Source organism: Hippopotamus amphibius, chromosome 12 (assembly GCF_030028045.1).
Source record: "Hippopotamus amphibius kiboko isolate mHipAmp2 chromosome 12, mHipAmp2.hap2, whole genome shotgun sequence".
In the NCBI taxonomy this organism is placed as follows: Eukaryota; Metazoa; Chordata; class Mammalia; order Artiodactyla; family Hippopotamidae; genus Hippopotamus; species Hippopotamus amphibius.
Window position 1 is genome coordinate 23394070 of NC_080197.1, and position 21183 is coordinate 23415252.

The 21183-nt window shown below is 50.4% G+C and overlaps 1 protein-coding gene across 1 annotated transcript in view; it reads left to right on the top strand.

Moving 5' to 3' along the window:
- The window catches only part of SOGA1 (suppressor of glucose, autophagy associated 1), a 76994-nt gene that overhangs the window by 40940 nt on the left and 14871 nt on the right, over positions 1–21183 (top strand). Inside the window, exons 6-14 of the mRNA XM_057702270.1 lie at positions 506–652; positions 2832–2957; positions 4131–4361; positions 10749–10853; positions 11844–12011; positions 13582–13833; positions 14879–14950; positions 15947–16017; positions 17325–18675. Of these exons, the coding sequence (XP_057558253.1) occupies positions 506–652; positions 2832–2957; positions 4131–4361; positions 10749–10853; positions 11844–12011; positions 13582–13833; positions 14879–14950; positions 15947–16017; positions 17325–18675 (2523 nt within the window). The remainder of the gene's footprint in view (positions 1–505; positions 653–2831; positions 2958–4130; positions 4362–10748; positions 10854–11843; positions 12012–13581; positions 13834–14878; positions 14951–15946; positions 16018–17324; positions 18676–21183) is intronic.

Consider the following 21183-nt stretch of genomic DNA (forward strand, 5'->3'; position numbering starts at 1 on the left):
ATCGGGACGTTGGATCTTCATCCTAACAGCAAGGGGAGGCATCTTCCCGTGTCCGTACAGAAAGCTTTAGCTCTTTCTTTTAGACAACTAATTTCTTTAATCTGTACTTTACGGATCTGGCTCGATCTTGCTTTTTTAAGCAATCAGGCTGCCTCCTGTGGGGTCTCGCCCTTGGTTCTCCTTGGGGTAGGAGTGAGCTGGGGCCGCACGTGCGGGAAGACAGTTGAGGCTGGCTCAGAAGCTTGGTGCACAGGACAGGCATTCACAGAATCAGTGTTTTCACTCACCACTAGTCATTCAGCCTTTCAACAAACATTCATGCAGTGGTCGCAGTGCGCCAGCCAGGGCTGGTGCTGGGCTAGGGAGGTGAATCCACGTAGGCCCCTGCCCTCAAATGTGCGGTCAGAGCCTTTTATAGAGACAGGCCTGGAGTGGGCGCTGTTTCTGGCACCCCCGTGTGCCCCTCCCCATGGATACCTTTAGTCTCTTCTACCTGTGCCTCTAGATGCAGCCACCTGACCTCAGGGACCTGCCGGAATGGGAGCCCAGGATACGAGAGGCCTTTCGCACTGGCGACTTGGACTCCAAGCCCGACCCCAGCCGGAGCTTCAGGCCTTACCGCGCTGAAGACAATGATTCCTATGCCTCTGAGGTGGGCATCAGCCTGAGCAAGCGGAGGCGGGGGGAGGGCGGGGGAGAGTGGCTGAGGCTGCTCCAGAGCAGAGTGATCCCTGGAGAATAGTAGCTGGCGACGATATGGGTTTTGAGTATTTCCTTCGGTTCCAGGCTTCCTGGCAGCAAGAACTAAAAGGGAAACAAGGAAGTCTGGGCCGCTCTCAGGGCCTGATGAAAGGAAGTTTATAAACTCATCCAAGGAAATTGATCTTAGTCTCCTATACTACTGAATTCCAGAGGGAATTTAATAATTTATGTCATTTAATGGAAACAGTAATTTCTTTAGCAGGAAGGCAGCAGTCTCTACAGTCAGGGTGACTAGGTTCAAATTGTGGATCTGTATATACTGGTTGTAAAATTGTGTCACTTTACTTCTCTGATCATCACTTTTCTCACCTTCAAAATAAAAGTGATGTGTCATAGGATTGTTGAAAGGATTAAATACATGAAAAGCCTTAGCTTAAGGCCTGGTCCATGTTGGGTGAGGATTAGGAGGAGAGTGATGACACATCACTGGGCCTCATGGGACCTGCCAGCATGGCTCTGTGGCCTCGGGCATGTTCCCACTCTCTGAATGCAGCTTCCTCATCTGTAACATGGGAGGATTAGAGTGGCTGGTGGCTGCAGAATTTCTAGGATTCCCTGGTCCTTGAGGAATTCTGGGTAGTTCTGAGCTCCTCTCAAGTCTACTGAGCCTCTCCCCAGCACTTCATAATGAACCTGAAGCAGGAAAAGGCTCCTATAGACTGGATAGTGCCTCCCTGAGATTCCTGAACATGGAGAGCCCCGTGTGTGCCCCAGCCTGAGCATCCTTTTCTTCTCAGCATCCCTGGGAAGGTAACTATGGTCCCAGGGAGGTCAGTCTCCAACTGTGCAAGGGGAGAAGCTCCCGTGAAGCTGATGGATCAGCGAGCAAATCAGTGAACAGAGCATGACCTTCCCTGGAAACTTCCCTTCTCATCCCCATCTAGTCACCATCCTGACTTCCAACAAAATAGGTTTTTTTTGCCTGTTTAGCTACAAACCCTTATAAGTGCATACCCCCCCAAATGTACAGTTTTATTGTTTTTTAATAAGGTTTTATTACATAGTCATTATAAACAACAAATAACTGTAATAAAGTCCCTAAGCAGTGTTGCATAAGGATATAAACAAGAAAGTCAAGATCATAAGATTATGGGGAATTCCCTAGTGGCGCAGTGGTTAAGAATCCACCTGCCAGTCAGGGGACACAGGTTCGATCCCTGGTTGGGAAGATCCCCCAGGCCTTGGAGCAACTAAGACCATATGCCACAGCTACTGAGCCCACATACCACAACTACTGAAGCCCGCTCACCTAGAGCCCATGCTCCACAACAAGAGAAGCCACTGCAGTGAGAAGCCCAAGTGCCACAACAATGAGTAGCCCCTGCTCACCAGAACTAGAGAAAGCGTGCGGCAATGAAGACCCAACTGCAGCCAAGAAAGAAAGAAAGAAAATTCACTAAAAAAAAAAAAATGGCAAGATTATTACGTAGTTAACCACTGTGACCATTTAGTTTGTGTGTCAATGTCCTTTATGTTTTTCTATAACATTATACATACAATAAAGGACACTATCCTTTTTTTTTTTTAATTTTTGGTTGCACCGCACGGCTTGCATGGGCTCTTAGTCCCCTGAACAGGGATTGAAAACCCAGGCCCCCTGCAGCGAATGCAAGGAGTCCTAACCACTGGACAGCCAGAGAATTCCAAAGGGCAGTATCCTTAAGTGTGCAGTTGAATGGATTTTTACATAACTATAGACCCATTAAACACATATGTTTGATCCCAACTAACTTAGTTGTTTGTAAATTATTGCAATTATAAGTAAGACAAATAGCTTTATGAATTAAACTTAGTTTTCATAGTATATTATTTGCTTCAAATAAATTTCTGCAAGAGGTTATCAAGTTAAAATTATAACAATAGCGAGGTTTGATGTGCACCATTTCACTTTGTTGTCATGACAACCCACCGAGGTAGGGACAGCCGTCGTGCCTGGTTTATATTGGAAGGAGAGCTCGGGTCTGACTTACTGCTGTTGCTCTCCTGCGACTCTTGTCCTTTGACTGCAGCTTCTGTCCTCCTCCTGCTCTCTCCCTCCTCCTTATCTGTGTCCCTCCTCTCGACCCCAGATCAAGGAGCTGCAGCTGGTGCTGGCCGAAGCACACGACAGCCTCCGGGGCCTACAAGAGCAGCTGTCCCAGGAGCGGCAGCTACGGAAGGAGGAGGCTGAAAACTTCAACCAGAAAATGGTGCAGGTGGGTAGTGTCCAGTGCTCTCCCACACCTCCTGCAGCCTCTGTTCCCTGAACCAAAGGCAGAAGCCTTAGCAGCCCATGGGTCTTCAGAGGCAGGAACGGCAGGGGAAACCTGTGTCTTCCTGGCCCATGCTGCAGTGGTGCTTATGCATTGGCTGTGCTGGGCTGGAATCCTGAACTGTGTGACCTCAGGCCCATCCTGTCTCTTCTCTGAGCCTCAGTTTCCCATCTGTGAAATATTGTCGCCATCAGAGCTGAAAATCTGCATCAGAAAGGCCAAGGGGGCTTCCGTGGTGGTCCAGTGGTTAAGACTCCGAGCTCCCAGTGCAAGGGGCCTGGATTCCATCCCTAGTCAGGGAACTAGATCCCATATGCCGCAACTAAAGATCCTGCGTGCCACAGCTAAGACCCAGAGCAGCTAAATAAATAAATAAGTAGATAAATAAATAAATATTTTAGAAAAAAGTGTGGCGGTGGAGGGGCTCGTAGACCTGGCTGGTAATCAAGATGGTAGTTCTGCGAGTAGGAAGCATTTATTAAACCCTTACTGTATGTCAGGATTGCAAATGCACTTTCCACACATCGTGTCCTTTCACCCTCATGTTTTCCCCTGTGAGGTGTGCCCATTTTACAGGTGGGGAAACTGACTCCCAGAGGGCTGAAGCACTTTGCCCAGGGTTGCACTTGCAGGGCGAGATGGGGCTGGGATTCTCTGGGCCATGACACCGCGTTGCTTCCTAGGGTATTGGTGTCGTCAGCCTTCCTCACCCTGAGCGTGCCCTCGTGCTGCCCGTGGGTCACCCCTCCCTGCCATCATTGCTCACCCTCCCAGGTGCCTCATTAAATGTGAGAGGTCATGTGAAGCATTAGTGCCCAGTATGGGCTCCTTAGATAATGTCATGGTTTTCAGAATCAGACAGAGCTGGATTCAGATCCCAGCTCTTTCACAGAATGTTACTGTGATTGCTGCTGTGTTTGTGAGTTTCTCTTCCCTGGAGTAGCAGAGGGAAGTGTTTATTTCAACGGAATGAGCTGCTAGTGGCGGAATCCCTGGCAGGGGTCACCACCAGTTACCACCTGAGATCTCCTGTCTGCCCTCGTCTGAGGCCTGGAATGGGGTGAGTTAGGGTCCCCCAGACAGCTGGGGGGGCTCACGCTCTTGTCCCCCTTGCAGCTGAAGGAGGACCAGCAGAGGGCGCTCCTGCGGCGGGAGTTTGAGCTGCAGAGTCTGAGCCTGCAGCGGAGGCTGGAGCAGAAATTCTGGAGCCAGGAGAAGAACATGTTGGTGCAGGAGTCCCAGCAGTTCAAGCACAACTTCCTCCTGCTCTTCATGAAGCTCAGGTGGTTCCTCAAGCGCTGGCGGCAGGGCAAGGTTTTGCCCAGCGAGGGAGATGACTTCCTTGAGGTATGGTTCCCGCAGCCCCCCACCTCTCCCCCCACCCCCGCCGGGGACTGGGACCGGGGTCTGGGACCGGGGTGGGGGTGGGGTGGAGGAGAGAGGACAGGAGGGACACCCAGCTGGGTTGACATAGCCCTGAGGCTCAGATACGAGCCATCAGCTTGCCGCTTCCATCCCTGCATTCATTCATTCATTCATTCAGCATCAGTTTGTGGAGAACCAGCTCTTAACTGGGTGCTGCGGCAGGTGCTGGGGATACAGTGGCGAAGACGGCAGACTTGGTCCCGGCCTTGCTTGGAGGAAGTCTCCTTGGGGGCCAGTAGGTCTTTAACACCTCTCTGTTATTTGTTGGTTTCCCTTTTTAACAAACCTGAGTCTTCAGCTGGCAACAGTATCTAGATGCATTTAACCATCTGATTTTGTTGTTTTTGCATTATAGGCAAATATAGTATATATTAATGTTTTTCACCCTTTTAAGGTACAACTTATATACAGTAAAGTGCACACATCTTAAGTGTACAGCAGATGGAGTTTTATAGGTTACCCCCCACAGATATGTAGTATAGCATCACCCAGATCACAATGAGCACGTTTCCAGTGCCCCAGGAGACTCCCGAGTGCCCCAGGTGATATGCCCACCCCAGCAGTCAGCGCTATTCTGACTCCTTACACCATGGATTAATTTTTGCCTATTCTAGAACTTCATATAAGTGCGTGTAGTCTTTTATGCCTGGATTTTGCTTAATACAATTCTTAGAGATTTATCCACATTTTAGATATAAAAGTAGTTCATTCCTTTTTTTTAAATTAATTAAATAATTTATTCATTGGCTTCATTGGGTCTTCATTGCTGCATGCAGGCTTTCTCTAGTTGCATTGTGCGGGGGCTACTTTTTGTTGTGATGTGCGGGCTTTTCATCGTGGTGGCTTCTCTTGTTGTGGAGCACAGGCTCTAGGCACTCGGGCTTCAGTGGTTGTGACTCACAAGCTCTAGAGTGCTGGCTCCATAGTTGCAGCACATGGGCTTAGTTGCCCCACGGCATGTGGGATCTTCCTGGACCAGGGCACGAACCTGTGTCCCCTGCATTATCAGGTGGATTCTTAACCACTGTGCCACCAAGGAAGTCCCAAGTAGTTCATTCTTTATTGCTGCTTATTTTTCACTTATAAATATACCTATTTTATTTTATTTTAATTTTTTTATAATTTTTTAATTAATTAATTTATTTATTTATTGGCTGTATTAGGTCTTCGTTGCTGTGTGTGGGCTTTCTCTAGTTGTGGTGAGCTGGGGCTACTCTTTGCTGCAGTGTGCAGGCTTCTCGTTGTGGTGACTTCTCTTGTTGCGGAGCTTGGGCTCTAGGCGCACAGGCTTCAGTAGTTGTGGCACATGGGCTCAGTAGTTGTGGCTCTCGGGCTCTAGAGCGCAGGCTCAGTAGTTGCGGCGCACAGGCTTAGTAGCTCCGAGGCATGTGGGATCTTCCCGGACCAGGGCTCGAACCCGTGTCCCTTGCGTTGACCAGCAGATTCTTAACCACTGCGCCACAAGGGAAGCCCTCTATTTTATTTTTAATATTACCTTCGACAATGATAATGGGCACTGGCTTTCCATTTTTAGTAATAATGTCAACTTCTTTTTTAGGTGTGTTTATTTAACTAGAAAGAGTAGGTTGACTTAAAACCATTACTGATAGTACAGGTAGTATTTGGGTGTGGCAGGAAACATGACAAGTGGAGCTTTGGGAATATGTGAAGCTTGGGAAGGATTCACATGGCCCATTTGTCCCTCAGCCTTTGTCGTCAAATCCCCTCCCTCCTGTCACGATCGGCACACTAACAATGCTAAGAGAAGGGTATGTGCGAGGACGTTATACCTGTCATATCCACCTGAGTGGCACTGCTCACCTTGGCCTTGACCTTTTGGGTACAGGTACCTCTGGTCTAACCCAGACTTTGCCCTTCTCTGGTTCAAGCTACTCATTCTGGAGTATGGGAATGCCAATGGGGACCAGTGGAAGTCCCAGTTGTACCCCTTTCGGGGTCCCTCAGAGTAGCCTGAATGTTTCAGAAGCAGGGGATACTGTTAGACCTGAATCAGTAGCAAGAGTTCCCTCCCCTACCCACCTCGGGGCTCATGGTTCTTCTTGCAGGCCACCCACTTCCTTCCCAAGGGCCTCCACAGCGACTTGCTGACCATCTTTATTTTTTACTTATTTATTTTTATTAATTAATTAATTAATTAATTGTACTATTTTTTAGCCGCGTTAGGTCTTCGTTGCTGCACGCGGGCTTTCTCTCGTTGTGGCAAACAGGGGCTACTCTTTGTTGCGGTGCGCAGGCCTCTCATTGCGGTGGCTTCTCTTGTGGGGGAGCACGGGCTCTAGGCCCAAAGGCTTCAGTAGTTGCAGCTTTGGGGCTCAGTAGTTGTAGCTCACAGGCTCTAGAGCACAGGCTCCGTAGTTGTGGCTCACAGGCTTAGTTGCTCTGCTGGATTTGGGATCTTACCAGACCAGGGATAGAACCTGTGTCCCCTGATTGGCAGGCGGATCCTTATCCACTGCGCCACCAGGGAAGTCCCCTGACCATCTTTAGATGAGCACATTCCCTGCTGCCCTCGCCTGGGAATGTCTGACACAGAGGCACCCCTGTGAGAAGCACCTTGAAAGCCCAGGATGGCTGCTCCTCGAGCATCACCCTTTGTGACACCTGGGGACCCCTGTTTGAAGCCTGTGTCTGCTTTAGGACTGTCCCTCCTGTTTAGAAGTCCCACACAAGCCTCTGGATGAAGCCCATTTTTTTTTCAATAAACAAAAAAAAAATTTTTTTAATTATCGTAAAATATACATAACATAAAGTTTACCATTTTAACCATTTTTAAGTTTACAGTTTAGTGGCATTAAGTACATTCGTATGGTTGTGTAACCATCACCACCAACCACCTCCAGAACTCTTCATCTTGTAAAACTGAAACTCTTACCCATTCACTCCTTATTCCCCCCTCTGCCTTCCCCTGGCAACCACTATTCTACTCTCTGCTTGTATGAATTTGACTTAGTTAGATTCCATTTATAAGTGAGATCTTGTAGTATTTGTGTTTCTGTCTCTGGCTTATTTTACTTGGCATAGCGTCTTCCAGGTTCATCTGTGTTTCCACAAATGGCAGGATTGCCTTGTTTTTTAAGACCGGATAATATTTCCTTGTGTGTATATACCACATTTACTTTACCCATTCATTTCTAGACACACGCTTAGGCTGTTTCCATATCTTGGCTCTGGTGAATAATGCCGCAGTGAGCACGGAGAGATCCGGATTTCATTTCCTTTGGGTGTATACCCACAAGTGGGATTGCTAGATCATATGGAAGTTCTGCTTTTAATTTTTTGGGAAACTTCTACACTGTTTTCCGCAGCTGAAGCCCAGTTGGCTGCTAGTGAAGATGTTTCCCCTCACCACCCCCCACCAAAATGAATTTCCTGCAGGCCACATAGCCTGTATTTTAAATCAGTTTGTCTCAGGCAAACTCTGCATCTTTCTAGCCATTTCAATGTACTGGAATAACAGAGAGAAACAGAAACTTACTTTAGGAAAAAAAAAAGGTGTAAGCATAGAGAATTAAATAATATATATGCCTAATAAGTAGAAATATACATACTTACTGAAATAGACATAATTAATAAGAAACATAACTACCCACATTGTAAAAAATACATATACACACATATATAATGATATAAAGCCCATGTGTATAAAATACATATAAACAAGTACATAACAGAATATAATCTGTGTAAATAATAAACTTGATGTACATTCATACTTTTATTAATTAATTATTTTTATTTATTTATTAGCTGTGTTGGGTCTTCATTGCTGCATGTGGGCTTTCTCTAGTTGCGGCAAGCGGGGGCTACTCTTTGTTGCAGTGCATGGGCTTCTCATTGCAGTGGCTTCTCTTGTTGCAGACCACGGGCTCTATGCACGCGGATTTCAGTAGTTGCGGCACATTGGCTCAGTAGTTGTGGCTCACGGGTTCTAGAGTGCACGCTCAGTGGTTATAGCACTTGGGTTTAGTTGCTCCACGGCATGTGGGATCTTCCTGGACCAGGGACTGAACCTGTGTCCCCTGCATTGGCAGGCGGATTCTTAACCAGTGCACCACCAGGGAAGTCCCTACATTCATACTTTTAAAAAATATGTGTGTCCATACATGCAGAATTAAAACTGTATATGTGAATGATAATCCTCACATATTAAGTATTTATAATGTTCTGGGCACTGTGTTAAATGCTCTAAGTGGATAATTGCACTTCACTTTTACATATACCCTATGATGCAAAAACAACTATCATCCTTATTCTGCTATAAAGATCTTTGATTTCTTGTCCTCAATTCTGAAATTCAGAAGTTCTGAGAACTGTGTTTTGTTGTGTCTAACTCAGTTGGAAAAAATTGACCTGACATTTATTTGGCAGCAAAACCTTTATTTATCCCATTTCATGTTAGGATTCACATGTCTGAAGGGGAAATATTGGAGTCTATGAGCATAGGGTGTTACACCAGATGGGGCTGTTATACAAGATACAGTGTAGCTACCGTATTATCTTTCTAAATCCCGATTAATTCTGAATTCCAAGCATACCTGGCCCCAAAGAATTTCAGAGAAAGAATTGTGCATCTGAGTATATAGATAATCAAAAGTCTGTGTGTTTCGATACTGGTGACCAGGGACGGAACTGGGTGTTTATTCACGTAGGCCCTGCTCCACCCCACTTACTTCCAGCCTCAGTGCCCGCCCTGACCCCGGAAACCCTTCTTCATTTGCTTCCTAGGACACCACACTCTCTTGGTTTTCCTTCCACCTTACTGGCTGCTCCTTCTCAGTCTCCCTGGCTGGACCCTCCTTTTCTCCCTGAACTGACCCCTCAACATCACAGTCCCCAGGGCTCAGACCTCAGGCCGCGTCTCTCCTTGACCTTCGCCTGCTGCCTTGGGGAGCTTGTCCAGGCGCTTGGCTGGCCTTTCTTGCACATTGCAAATCTATCTAGCGTCTACAGAATCTGACCCAGCTGCACTGCCCACCCCTCACCACCCCCATCTGAGCCATCATCACTTCTTGCCTGGATTATTACCGTAGCCTCCTACCTGGTCTCCCTGCCGCTGCCCTAGCACCCTTCCACTGAGCATCTTCTATTCAAAGCAAGGAGGTGCCAGGCAGCATGTACTCCACGTGGATGGTGCCCCCTGGTGTTGTGCAGTATGGAGCTCTGTTGCTAACCTATTAAGTATCTTAACACAGCACCTAGAATGATCTCGTAAAACTGAAAGTCAGGCCAGGGGAGGACTCCTCGGCACAGTCCTCCCCTGGCTCACATGTCACCCGGAGTAGAAGCCGAAGTCCCTACAAAGCCTGGTCAACCAGCCTTGGTCCCGTACCTCTCACTTCCTCCCTGGCTGTCTTGCTCTCTCTCTAACAGACATGTTCCCACCTCAGGGCCTTTGCATTGGCTGCAGCCTTAACCCAGAATTCTCAACCTGCAGGTATTCACATGGCTTATTCTTTTACCTCCTTGAGGTCTTGGCCCAGATATCTCCTCTCTAAGGCCTTCCTTGACCACACAGTGCAGCACATCCTAGCTCCTTTCCCGGCTCCCTTTTCCTCCATAGCACTTATTATCATGGAACATTCCATGTGTTTAATGACATTTCGTGTATAGTGTTTCACATATTTGTTTGTTTTTCTGCTACTGGATTGGAAGCTAAAGGCGACCAGGGTTTTTGTCTGTCTTGCTCACTGATGTATCCCCAGCTCTGAACACAGGGCCTGGTGCGTGGTAGGTGGTCAATAAATATCTGTTGAATGAATGAATGGTGAATGAGCACCGCTTCTGCTGCTTCACTGCCATCGTGAATTAGACCCTGGTCTGGCTCTGGACTCCTGCCCAGAATCCATCAGCAACAAAATCCCCTCCCAGGAAGGGTCCCTTCTGTCCACACAAACCTCTGGGTGCTCTTATCTGTAATTATGAGGGTGCCTTGTGGCCCTTTTATTCCAGCCACAGTGCCTACCTTGACAGCATAGCTATTTCTGAGTAGCTCTCAGGAATGCCTCACGGTCCTTGGGGCAGAAGAGATGGTGTGGGGGACCAAAAGGGTCTGACTCTCCTCCAGCTGTGCTCCTTGGCTGAGACAGTGCCCAGGGGTCAAAGCTAAAATTGGGAAATCAGTGCCCAGCTGGGGTGCCTTGGGTCCATAAACCCCCATTCTTTCTTTCTGCCTGGCTGTGCCGCCCCCTTTCTATCTGGGCCACTGGCCTGTATTCCCTCCCCCGAGGGTCAGACCCCCAGGCATGATGCCCTCCCACCCCCTGTTGAGTGTGGTTTTTAAAAAAATAGGTAAATAGCATGAAGGAGTTGTACCTGCTAATGGAGGAAGAGGAATTAAACGCTCAGCATTCTGATAACAAGACCTGCACGGGGGACAGCTGGACCCAAAACACGGTGCGTTCTCAGCCCATTTCCAGTCCTGCCGTGTCTGTTTGTTCCTTTGTCTGTTTATTGGTCACATCTTGCTGCTTTCTCTGACCCCAGTCCTATACCAGGCGTGGAGCTGCAGAGGGTCATTGCCTCATCACTGACCCCAGATGCTCAGTGCCGTGGGGTATGTTAGTCACCTCCTCAGGGCAGTGATAGAGGGTCAGATGATGGACTGCGGGGTCTCAGGTGAGAAAGCAGTTCATTCTGTTGGGAGTATAGAGGATGGTATTACAGAGAAGGGGTCATAGGCAGCAGGTTTTGAAGGATGAATAGGAGCTTGCCTAATAGAGAATAGGGAAAGGGCCAATCTGTACCAAGAGAACTGTATACACAGAAGTGTGGCAAGGTATTCTAAGTCTAGCTGCAGCTTGGGATGTATATAGTGAGGGCAGGGACATCAGGCTAGAGTGAGTTGTATGAAGAAGGGCCTTGTGGCCCAGGATCAGGAACCCGCAAATCAAGCCATGGGGTAGTATAGAGCAGTGGGGTCAGGCTCCCAGGGGCACCCACAGTAAGCTGGGTTACAGGTGGGAAATAGGTCATGGGCCCAGGAGAGACGACTGGGCCAGAGTCCGGCAGTCGGGGAGCTTCCGTGGTTCACACTCCCCATCTGGCCTGTGGTGGGTCAGAGAAGGCAGATCTTGGGCAGGGAGACAGATGCAGGCCTAGATGCTGCAGAGCCTCAGAGAAGCCAGGGCCTAGCTCAGATATAGGCTGAAAAAATGCTGTAACTACAGAATTTTGTGTTTCTGTGAGGCTGGGGCATGTATCAGCCTAGGAGGTGGCCAGGGCTGGACTTGTTATGCCTGTTTTATGGGAAGATGACCGAAGAGGTCGTGGGACTTGCCTGAGGCCTGGTAGAGTCCTAGGGTAGACTCTGAATGAGGGCCCAGCCCAGCCTCCTCTGCTTGCCACTCCGAAAACTCCTGACCCAGGCCTTGCCGCCATCTGCAGCCCAATGAGTACATCAAGACACTGGCTGACATGAAGGTGACGCTGAAGGAGCTATGCTGGCTGCTGCGGGATGAACGCCGTGGTCTGACTGAGCTTCAGCAACAGTTTGCCAAGGCCAAGGCCACCTGGGAGACAGAGCGGGCAGAGCTCAAGAGCCATGCTGCCCTGGTGAGTCTCCCACATGTCAGAGATGTCCCCCTCCTTGTTCCCCTCTCTGCCAAGGCCTCAGCTGTCAGATTTGGGAGCAGGATGCCCGAGTCATGTTCCTAGAAGTCTGGGAACCCCTTCACTTACCCTGTGGCCCAGAGAGGGCAAGACTTGCCTAGAGTCACACAGCAAGGGTACCAGAAACAGTGGGGACTGGGAGTCTGTGGGCTAGGGAAAGCAGGTGAGGGATTGACAAAGGAGCGTAGGGGCATCACAGGCACCTCTGCCACACCGTGGGCTCACAGGTGAGGCCAGAACACTGCGATGCCTGTCTGAACGTGGTGACGTGCTTCGTCCTCACACCCAGACTTCTTCTGCCTGCTGTCCTCATAAGGATCCCCTTGACCCCCTACAACCTGGCTCTGTTTTGCTCCTTCCACCCAAACTGGGAGACTCCCCTCCCTACAACCCAGATGATCAAAGGAGCCTTAACCAGGAGCCCTGGGCGTTTGGTCTCTGCTGTATGCCTGGAGGCAAGTTGCTGCCCCCTACTCTGGCCTGAGAAGTGAGAGGGTGGGCTTCCTCCCACGCAGAGAGAATGCTGTCACCACCCCATCCCCATCCAACATCAAAACTCTGCAGGGCCCAGCGTCCTCCCCCAGCCCCTGCTTCAGTCTGCCTTCCCAGGTGTCACGGGCCCCTTGGAGGTGGTACACTGATTATCTTTGTTGGGCAAGTGACAAAACAGGACAGAGGAGTTAAGTGTCTTCCCCAAGGTCACCCAGCTAGTCCATGGCAGACCTGAGCCTCCCTCCCCTGGCTCCTCTGCCCTCCTGGCTCCTGAGGACCGTGATCCCACCTTCTTCCCAGTTCTCAGACTCCTGGTCTCCTGGTGCCATCATTCTCTCATCCCAGCCCTCCCTGCAGATCTCACAGCTCCTGCCCCATCTGCACCTTCCAGAGTATTCACTGCCCCTACTGCCCCCCACCAACCCCAGCCATTCCAGGTGGCAGCCATCCTCCCTCCATGGGAATCTGACCACAGCCTGGGAGTGCGGGGCGCATTGATTCTATAGGTTGTATGTTTACCTCCTATCCTCCGAGGTTTGGGGCTGAGAAAGCCATCACGCTCGGGTGATTCCCCCCCACATTCTTTAGGTGACTGTGCGTGTCCCCAACTAAGTGTAAACCCTGCTAAACACTGGTGAGTGTTGACGAAATATCATGAGAAGCACTAGCTAGGAACCCCTGCCACACTGTTGCTGTGTGACCGGGAACAGATAACCTGTCTGAACGTCTTCCTCCTCTGTAAAATATTGAAAAGGGTAGTTATCTTGCTGAGTTTTCTTGAGGGCACAGATAATGCCTGAAAAGCCCTTAGCATGGAGCTTGGTGTGTAGAAACTGTGCCACACAAGCCTTGACTGTGAGAAAAGTTTAGTTCTCACCGAAGAGGTCAGTGAAGGCTCCTGGGTGAGGGGTCCTGGGGCGCTCCCTCCCCCACCCCCTGCTGGTGCCTGGGCAGGGACGAGGGAGGGCAGAGGGGAGGGGCCTCGTGGTGCCAGCCACCCAGTTTGCTCTTCCTTCCGCAGATGGAGCTGAAGGCTGGGAAGGGTGCTGGGGATCGGGCAGGGCCTGACTGGAAGGCAGCCCTGCAGCGGGAGCGGGAGGAGCAGCAGCACCTCCTGGCTGAGTCCTACAGCGCAGTCATGGAGCTGACGCGGCAGCTGCAGATCAGCGAGCACAACTGGGGCCAGGAGAAGCTGCAGCTGGTGGAGCGGCTTCAGGGCGAGAAGCAGCAGGTGGAGCAGCAGGTGAAGGAGCTGCAGAATCGCCTGAGCCAGGTGAGGCCTGTCCCAGCCCAAGCTGGCTTAAGCCACAAGGGGGACGTTGCTGTAGGCACAGACCAGGGGGAGGACTCCTTCAGGTATAGCTGGATCTGTGCGCTCAGAGACTGCAGCAGGGACCTGGTCTTTCTCTCTGCCAGTCTCGCAGGCCTGCTTTCCTCTGTGTTTTACTCTGAAGCAAGCCGTCCTCAAATATGGCCTCACAGCTTAGCAATTTCAAAGGAAAGTGAGTTTTCCTTTTCCACAAGGCTCTGATCAGCCAGGTGTGAGTCACGTGCCCACACCTAGAGCCTGCCAAAACCTCAGAACCAAGAGGGAAGTACCAAGGCTGGTTCCCCATGAAAATTAGAGCCCTCTGACCAAAAGGGGGAAATAGGAAAAACAATCATTGACCATTACAGTCCCACTACAGTTAACAGGCACCTAGCTTATCAAACTGCTGTGCTCCACTGTGACTTTTTCCTTTGTTTTATTTTTTATTTCAATTATGTAAATCATGACTTCATCTTTATATAAGACTCAGACACTACAAAAGCATACTCCAACCCACTCCCTTCCTTTCTTGCTATTTGAATTTACATTCACAGATTTTTTATCATTAATTAAATTCTAATATACATATTATTTACCCTTTGCCTCTTTTATAGAGAGCTGTTCACGACAGAATGCAGAAGCCAGTCTCATTTAGTTTAATTGCTGCTTAGCATACCTAGTGTGGAGACACCACTTAGATGTCATTCAGCTTCTGCTTAGCTGATGTAGCTGTTCTAAGAATTGCAGCATGAATTAACATAGTAATAGCAACTATTACTGTACTGGATATAATGACACTTATAAGGATGCCTGTAAGTGGTTGGTTTCATGGTCTTTTGCCAAACCCACTTTGCTGGCTCAGAGGTGCTGCCCACTGGGAAGGTGGCTCCGAATCTATGATCTGGGTCATCTGGGCTACACAGGGGAGCCTGGGGAATGGCCCTGCACAGAACAGGGCCCTGCTCACCATCTTTGCCTGTACGTGACCAGCTTCCTTACTCTTGCCCAGCTACAGAAGGCTGCTGACCCCTGGGTCCTGAAGCACGCGGATCTGGAGAAGCAGGACAACAGCTGGAAAGAGGTAAGCCGTGTGGCAGGCTGCCCATGTTTGGTGCCCCTGGCTACACCAGAAAGACCCTCACTTGTGGGGAGTGTGACAAGGAGGATGCTAGTCCTGTCCCACAGGTCACACACCATCACCCCCTTGGGCTCCTCAATCCTGGGGTCTCTACTTCATGGTTCCAGCCGTGAGACCTGTGAAGGGCCCCCTGTCAGCTCCATCCTTCCATGCCTGGGACAAAGGCTAGGTGTCTCTCTGTGTTTCAGTTGTACCTTTGTCAAAAACAGAGCCTCCAAAGAGCTGTGATCCCGGGCAAGTCACTCTCCCTCTCTGGGCCCCAGTTGCCTCATTGGTAAAATAAGAATCACATTCTCTGCCCAGCCCTGGTTGTGGAGATCAATGGTGAAGTTTGCTCCTAAGCCTCAGGGGCACCGTCCATATAGCAACACACTGAGTAACCAAACAGTGAACATACGGGCCCTTGCTCAGGACAGCCTGGGGAGGTGGTGTGTTAGTCAGATTTGGTTGCAAGCAACAAAAGCCAACTCTGGGGAACTGAAGCAGGAGAGGATTTCATCAGGGGCTCAAGAGGGCTGGTGATGCAGGTTCAGAAACCTGGTACAGGTCTCAGGACCTGTTCTGGAACCAGGGTGGGGCAAACCCCCAGCAGGACCTCAGGTCACTGCTTTCACCTTCAACTGAGCAGTGCGGCTACTGGGTGCTTTGTTGCTGCCACTACATTCAGAATAGTTCTAAACAGACTGTCTTTCCTTGGGTTCTCTCTTGGACCGCCGAATGGCCAAGCCTGGATCACATACCTATAGGGGGGCAGGGTTAGATGCGCTGTAGCCAGAAACTGACCAATGAGTGTTCTAGATCAGTGCTGACATCACACCTGCTCTACAGGAGGAGACTCAGGCATGGAGCTCGGGGCCAGCTCTCACACTGCCCTCCTGTTACCTTCCCTCTGTGTGCTAGTGGTCAGACTGACCCTTTCCTGTCTCTTTTCCATGACAGACGTGCAGTGAGAAGATCCACGACAAGGAGGCTGTTTCTGAAGCTGAGCTTGGGGGAACTGGCTTAAAGAGGTGCTGGCAGCCCCTCCCCTTGCTCTGCCCCAGCCCCATCCTGCAGGCTGCACTGCCCCTTTGCCTCTCTTCTCTTCATCCGCCCCGCGTGCCCACGACTGCATCTCAGCTGAATTGGGAGAACACTGGGATATGGTTTTTATGGAACCCAAGCCACTTAGGAGCTGGGAAACTTTGGGTGATGGCAGTTTAAGCCTGTGATTTTTTTGATTCTAGGCATGGAATACTGGCGCCCCAGCGTGTCCTAGCTAGGAGAGAAACTGTTGAGCTCCTCTGGGGTTCTTCCTGTCTCTGGAGTTGGGAGAGTCCAGCTGGACATCTATTCCTGGGATTAGTGAGCAGCACCCTCTGGGCCCGGCCCTGTGCTATAGCCAGGGAAACCCCCAGGGCTATCAGGACCGGGTCTCCACCATCAGGAAACCTTACGAAAAGAGTCAGGGTAACAGAACCCCACAGGGGCCATGCAAGTAGCCTGAAACCAGGTGGGCCCCGGGGTAGGAGGGTGGCTCTGGAGTCAGAGTATGGAATGTGAATTCCAGCACTGCTGTTGCTAGCTCTGTGCCCTTGGGCTATACTTGCCATCGCTACTTACTGGGATAACAGAAACTGCCCTCTAGAGTTGTCAGAGGGCTGAATGGTCTGACATGTGCAATGCTGTCACATATGCCTGGCACTTACAGTCACCAGACAGCACATGTGCCGGGTCTGGGCCAGAGATTAAATGGTGTCTTAGACTGGGTTCCCCCAAAAGTAAACCTTGGGGCAAGGATTTGAGTGCAAATGGTATATGTGCGAGGGGATTCCAGGAAAAGCCTGGAAGTGAGCCGGGTAAGGGAAGGCACCACGAAGGAGGCGTTATCAACCAGGATACACGTGGGCAGCTGGAGCTCAGTTTCATAGCATCTCTGGGAGCCAGAGAGGAGCATGAGTTCTCCAACCTGGGGGACAAGGAGGCTGGTACCAAGCCACCAAACCCCACCCACTGTTTGTTGAGGGCTGCATCTAGGGCCATAAACCATGTGAAATTTCTAGGTTCCTCTGGGTGGAGGCCAGGTGTGCTCCTGCAGACAGAAAAAAGCCCTCAGGTGGAGAATGGCGGGTGCTCAGAGCATGCAGTGTTGCTTGTGTAGGTGTGAGTGTGGAGGGGATGAGGGGTGGGGCTCCGACAGCATCTTCCACAAGAGGTGAGCAGGACTGTCGGTGGTCCCAGCCTGGTGAAGCGACCGGACCAGAGAGGAAGACCAGAGTGCCTGGTCCCAGTGAGGCATCTTCCACTAACTCTGCCCTTCCTTCTCTGCTTTTCCCAGGACCAAATCTGTTTCCTCCATGTCGGAGTTTGAAAGTTTGCTGGACTGTTCCCCCTACCTCGCAGGGGAAGCCGCCCGGGGCAAGAAGCTGCCCAACAGCTCTGCCTTTGCCTTTGTGGGCCCCCAGCCAGTGGACCCAGAGAAGGCTGCCCCGGAACAGCCAGGGCTCTCGCCACGGGACTGCAACCGCCTGGGCACCCTGGGCTGCCAGGAGCCGGCGGGGAGGCAGATGCAGCGCAGCTACACGGCTCCCGACAAGACGGGCATCCGCGTCTACTACAGCCCCCCGGTGGCCCGGCGCCTGGGCGTCCCCGTGGTCCACGACAGGGAGGGCAAGATCATCATCGAGCCCGGCTTCCTCTTCACCACAGCCAAGCCCAAAGAGTCGGCCGAGGCGGACGGGCTGGCCGAGAGCTCCTACAGCCGCTGGCTCTGCAACTTCTCCCGGCAGCGCCTGGACGGGGGCTCCGGGGGCGGCCCGTCGGCGGCCGGGCCCGGCTTCCCCGCGGCCCTGCACGACTTCGAGATGTCGGGCAACATGAGCGACGACATGAAGGAGATCACCAACTGCGTGCGCCAGGCCATGCGCTCGGGCTCGCTGGAGCGCAAGGTGAAGAGCACGTCCAGCCAGACGGTGGGCGTGGCCAGCGTGGGCACGCAGACCATCCGCACGGTCAGCGTGGGCCTGCAGACCGACCCGCCCCGCAGCAGCCTGCACGGCAAGAGCTGGACGCCCCGCAGCGCCTCGCTGGTGTCCGTGCGCGGCAAGCAGATCTCCTCCTCCCTGGACAAGGTGCACTCGCGCATCGAGCGGCCGTGCTGCTCGCCCAAGTACGGCTCGCCCAAGCTCCAGAGGCGGTCCGTGTCCAAGCTGGACGGGGCCAAGGACCGCAGCCTGTGGAACCTGCACCAGGGCAAGCAGAACGGCTCGGCCTGGGCGCGCTCCACCACCACGCGGGACAGCCCCGTGCTGAGGAACATCAACGACGGGCTGTCCAGCCTCTTCAGCGTGGTGGAGCACTCAGGGAGCACGGAGTCCGTCTGGAAACTGGGCATGTCCGAGGCCCGGGCCAAGCCCGAGCCGCCCAAGTACGGCATCGTGCAGGAGTTCTTCCGCAACGTGTGCGGCCGGGCGCCAAGCCCCACGTCGGCGCCGGGGGAGGAGGGCGCCAAGAAGCCGGAGCCCCTCTCCCCCGCCAGCTACCACCAGCCGGAGGGCATGGCCAGGATCCTGAGCAAGAAAGCGGCCAAGGCAGGCGGCAGCGAGGAGGTCCGGCTCTGTGTGCTCCCCCAGGTGGGGAAGGATGGGGTCCCTCGCGATGGAGATGGAGCCACGGTCCTTCCCAATGAGGTAGGTGGATGGAGTCTGCCCTTTTTCTTGGGAGGTGAGATTGGCTTATAAGGCCCAAACTCTTGATTTTCAAACTCAGGCATGTGGTTTGTGTGTTTCAAAAAGTCCTTGTGCTGGTCTGGGACGGGGGTTGGAAGGCCCCAGACTTGGAACAGCAGACCTGATGGACACACGGTGTGAGTACAGGAGACTGGTGGGCGTGGCTTACCCAGCCGCTTCCCCTTGCAGGGAATAGGCTTGCTCACTGCCCTCTCGCCGCCCAGCAGTGTGCTGGAGCCAGCTCCTCTGCTTTGTGAGAGCCAGTCGTGTACATCTCTGTGCTCAGTGGTGTCACCTTAGTACTCTGAGATCAGCCACCCGTGGGAGGATTTACTCCGTGAAAATTGGAAATGCTGCAAATCAGGGCTTCTCCTCTTACTCCTGGGAAACCAGTTATTAAACATTTACCAGCACACCACTGCCCTCACCCCACCAAGACTCCATCCCTAAGTGCTTCCATTTTCTCTGAGACTCTTTTGCTGCTCACTCCACTCCTGATATCAATTTCAGATTTAGTTAAGGATTATGTACACATTAGTAAAACAACGCATACAGGTTAGCTTTGCAGAAAGGGAAATTGTGGAGTATTTCATGGAACTCAAGGGCAGGGATGTGAAGGTCCCAGTGACTGCTCTGTCTCCCTCTCCTCTCTCTTGAGCTTCATTTTCTCGGATGTCCTCTTCCTCCCTCTGTCTCTGTTGTAAATATTTGCATATGGTCCAGGCGGGCTCTCCCTACTCTACTTTTATAACATCTTCCAGTTCAAGCACCTAAGAAAGACTGAGTCAGATCCCTCTGTCCCAGTTCCACATTTCAGGAAGAAACTGATTGGTCTAACTAGAGTCCAGTGTACCCCTCTTGGTCCAGTCAGCTGTGGTCAGGGGTGGTATGGTGGTCTGCAGTGCACGGAGGGAAGGAAGGCTGTAGGTGGAAGCATAGAGAGGTGGCGTGGGCTGGGATTGACCAATGTGATTTGTACATATGGTATGTTTAGCTGGTTTCTAGTTTTTCCCTATTATGCATCACGCTGTGGTGAACATCTTGACACAAAAGCATTTTTCCGTATTGCAGATTATTTCCTTAGGCTTGAGCTACAGACATGGAATTCCAGGATAAAAGACTATAAATTGTTAAAGCTTGATATTTGATAAGTGTTGCTAAATTGTCTTTCCAAAGACTTTGTCCAGTTTCTAGAACCCTCAGGAGTAGGTGGTGAGTGCTTTACTTCACTTTATATTCTCTGGCTGCATTTTAAAAAAAGTTTTATATATATATTCCTATTTTTTAACTTAAAAAAATTGTTTAATATACATACTGAACATATCGTAAAAATGTCTCACTGAATTCTCACAAACTGAAAACACCCATTGTATTAGAGTTCTCCAGAGAAGCAAAAACAATAGCCTGTGTGTGCATGCGTGTGTGTGTGTGTGTGTGTGTGTGTGTGTGTGTTTAGAGAGAGACAGAAACAGAGGAACAGAGAGATTGATTTACTATATTGCAAGCTGGAGACCCAGGAAAGCCAATGGTTTACTTCCTGTTTGAGTCCAAAAGCCTGAGAACCAGAAGAGCCAATGGTATAGCTCCAGTATAGCAAATGTAACTGATGTAGTTCCAGCGTAAAGGTCAACAGGCAGGAAGAATTCTTTCTTACTCAGGGAGAGTCAGCCTCTGTGGTCTGTTCAGTGCTGATTGGATGAAGCCCCACCCGCGTTAGAGAGAGCAATCTGCTTTACTCAGTCTACTAGTTTAAATGTTACTCTCGTCCAAAAGCATCCTTGCAGAAGCACCCAGGATAATGTTTGACCAAATATCTGATGTGGGCCAGTCAAGTTGACACATAAACTTAATCATCACACCTATATAACCACAGCTACATCAAGAGACGGAGGTACAAAGCTGGCTGTATTTTGAATGTTGGTTTCATAGTTGATCCAAATGTTTTTCAGTATTTAAATGTGCTTATTACCCGTTGACCCAGTAGTTCTCCTAGGAATGTAGCCTGTGGAAATATTAACAGAGCTGGACATGTATGTAAAGAAATATATTGCATTATTAATAAAAGTTGCTAAGATTTACTGAATACTTAATAGACACTGTGCCAGATGCTTCACATATATCTGATGTGACCCTCACAACAACTTTGAGAAAGGGATCACGTCTCTCATCTTAGAGGGGGGAAAAAAATTCAAGGCTCAGAGAGGTTAAATAACTTACCCAAGGTCACACAGCTAGTAAGTAGCTGAGCTGGGATTTGAACCAAGCAATCGAGTTTTACAGCAGCACTTTTTTTTTTTGAAGTATGGTTGCTGTACAATATTATATAAGTTACAGGTGTATAATATAGTGATTCAGAATTTTTAAAGATTATAGTCCATTTATAGTTATTATAAAATATTGGCCATATTCTCTGTAATGTAAAATATATCCTTGTAGCTTATTTTATACATAATGGTTTGTACCTTTTAA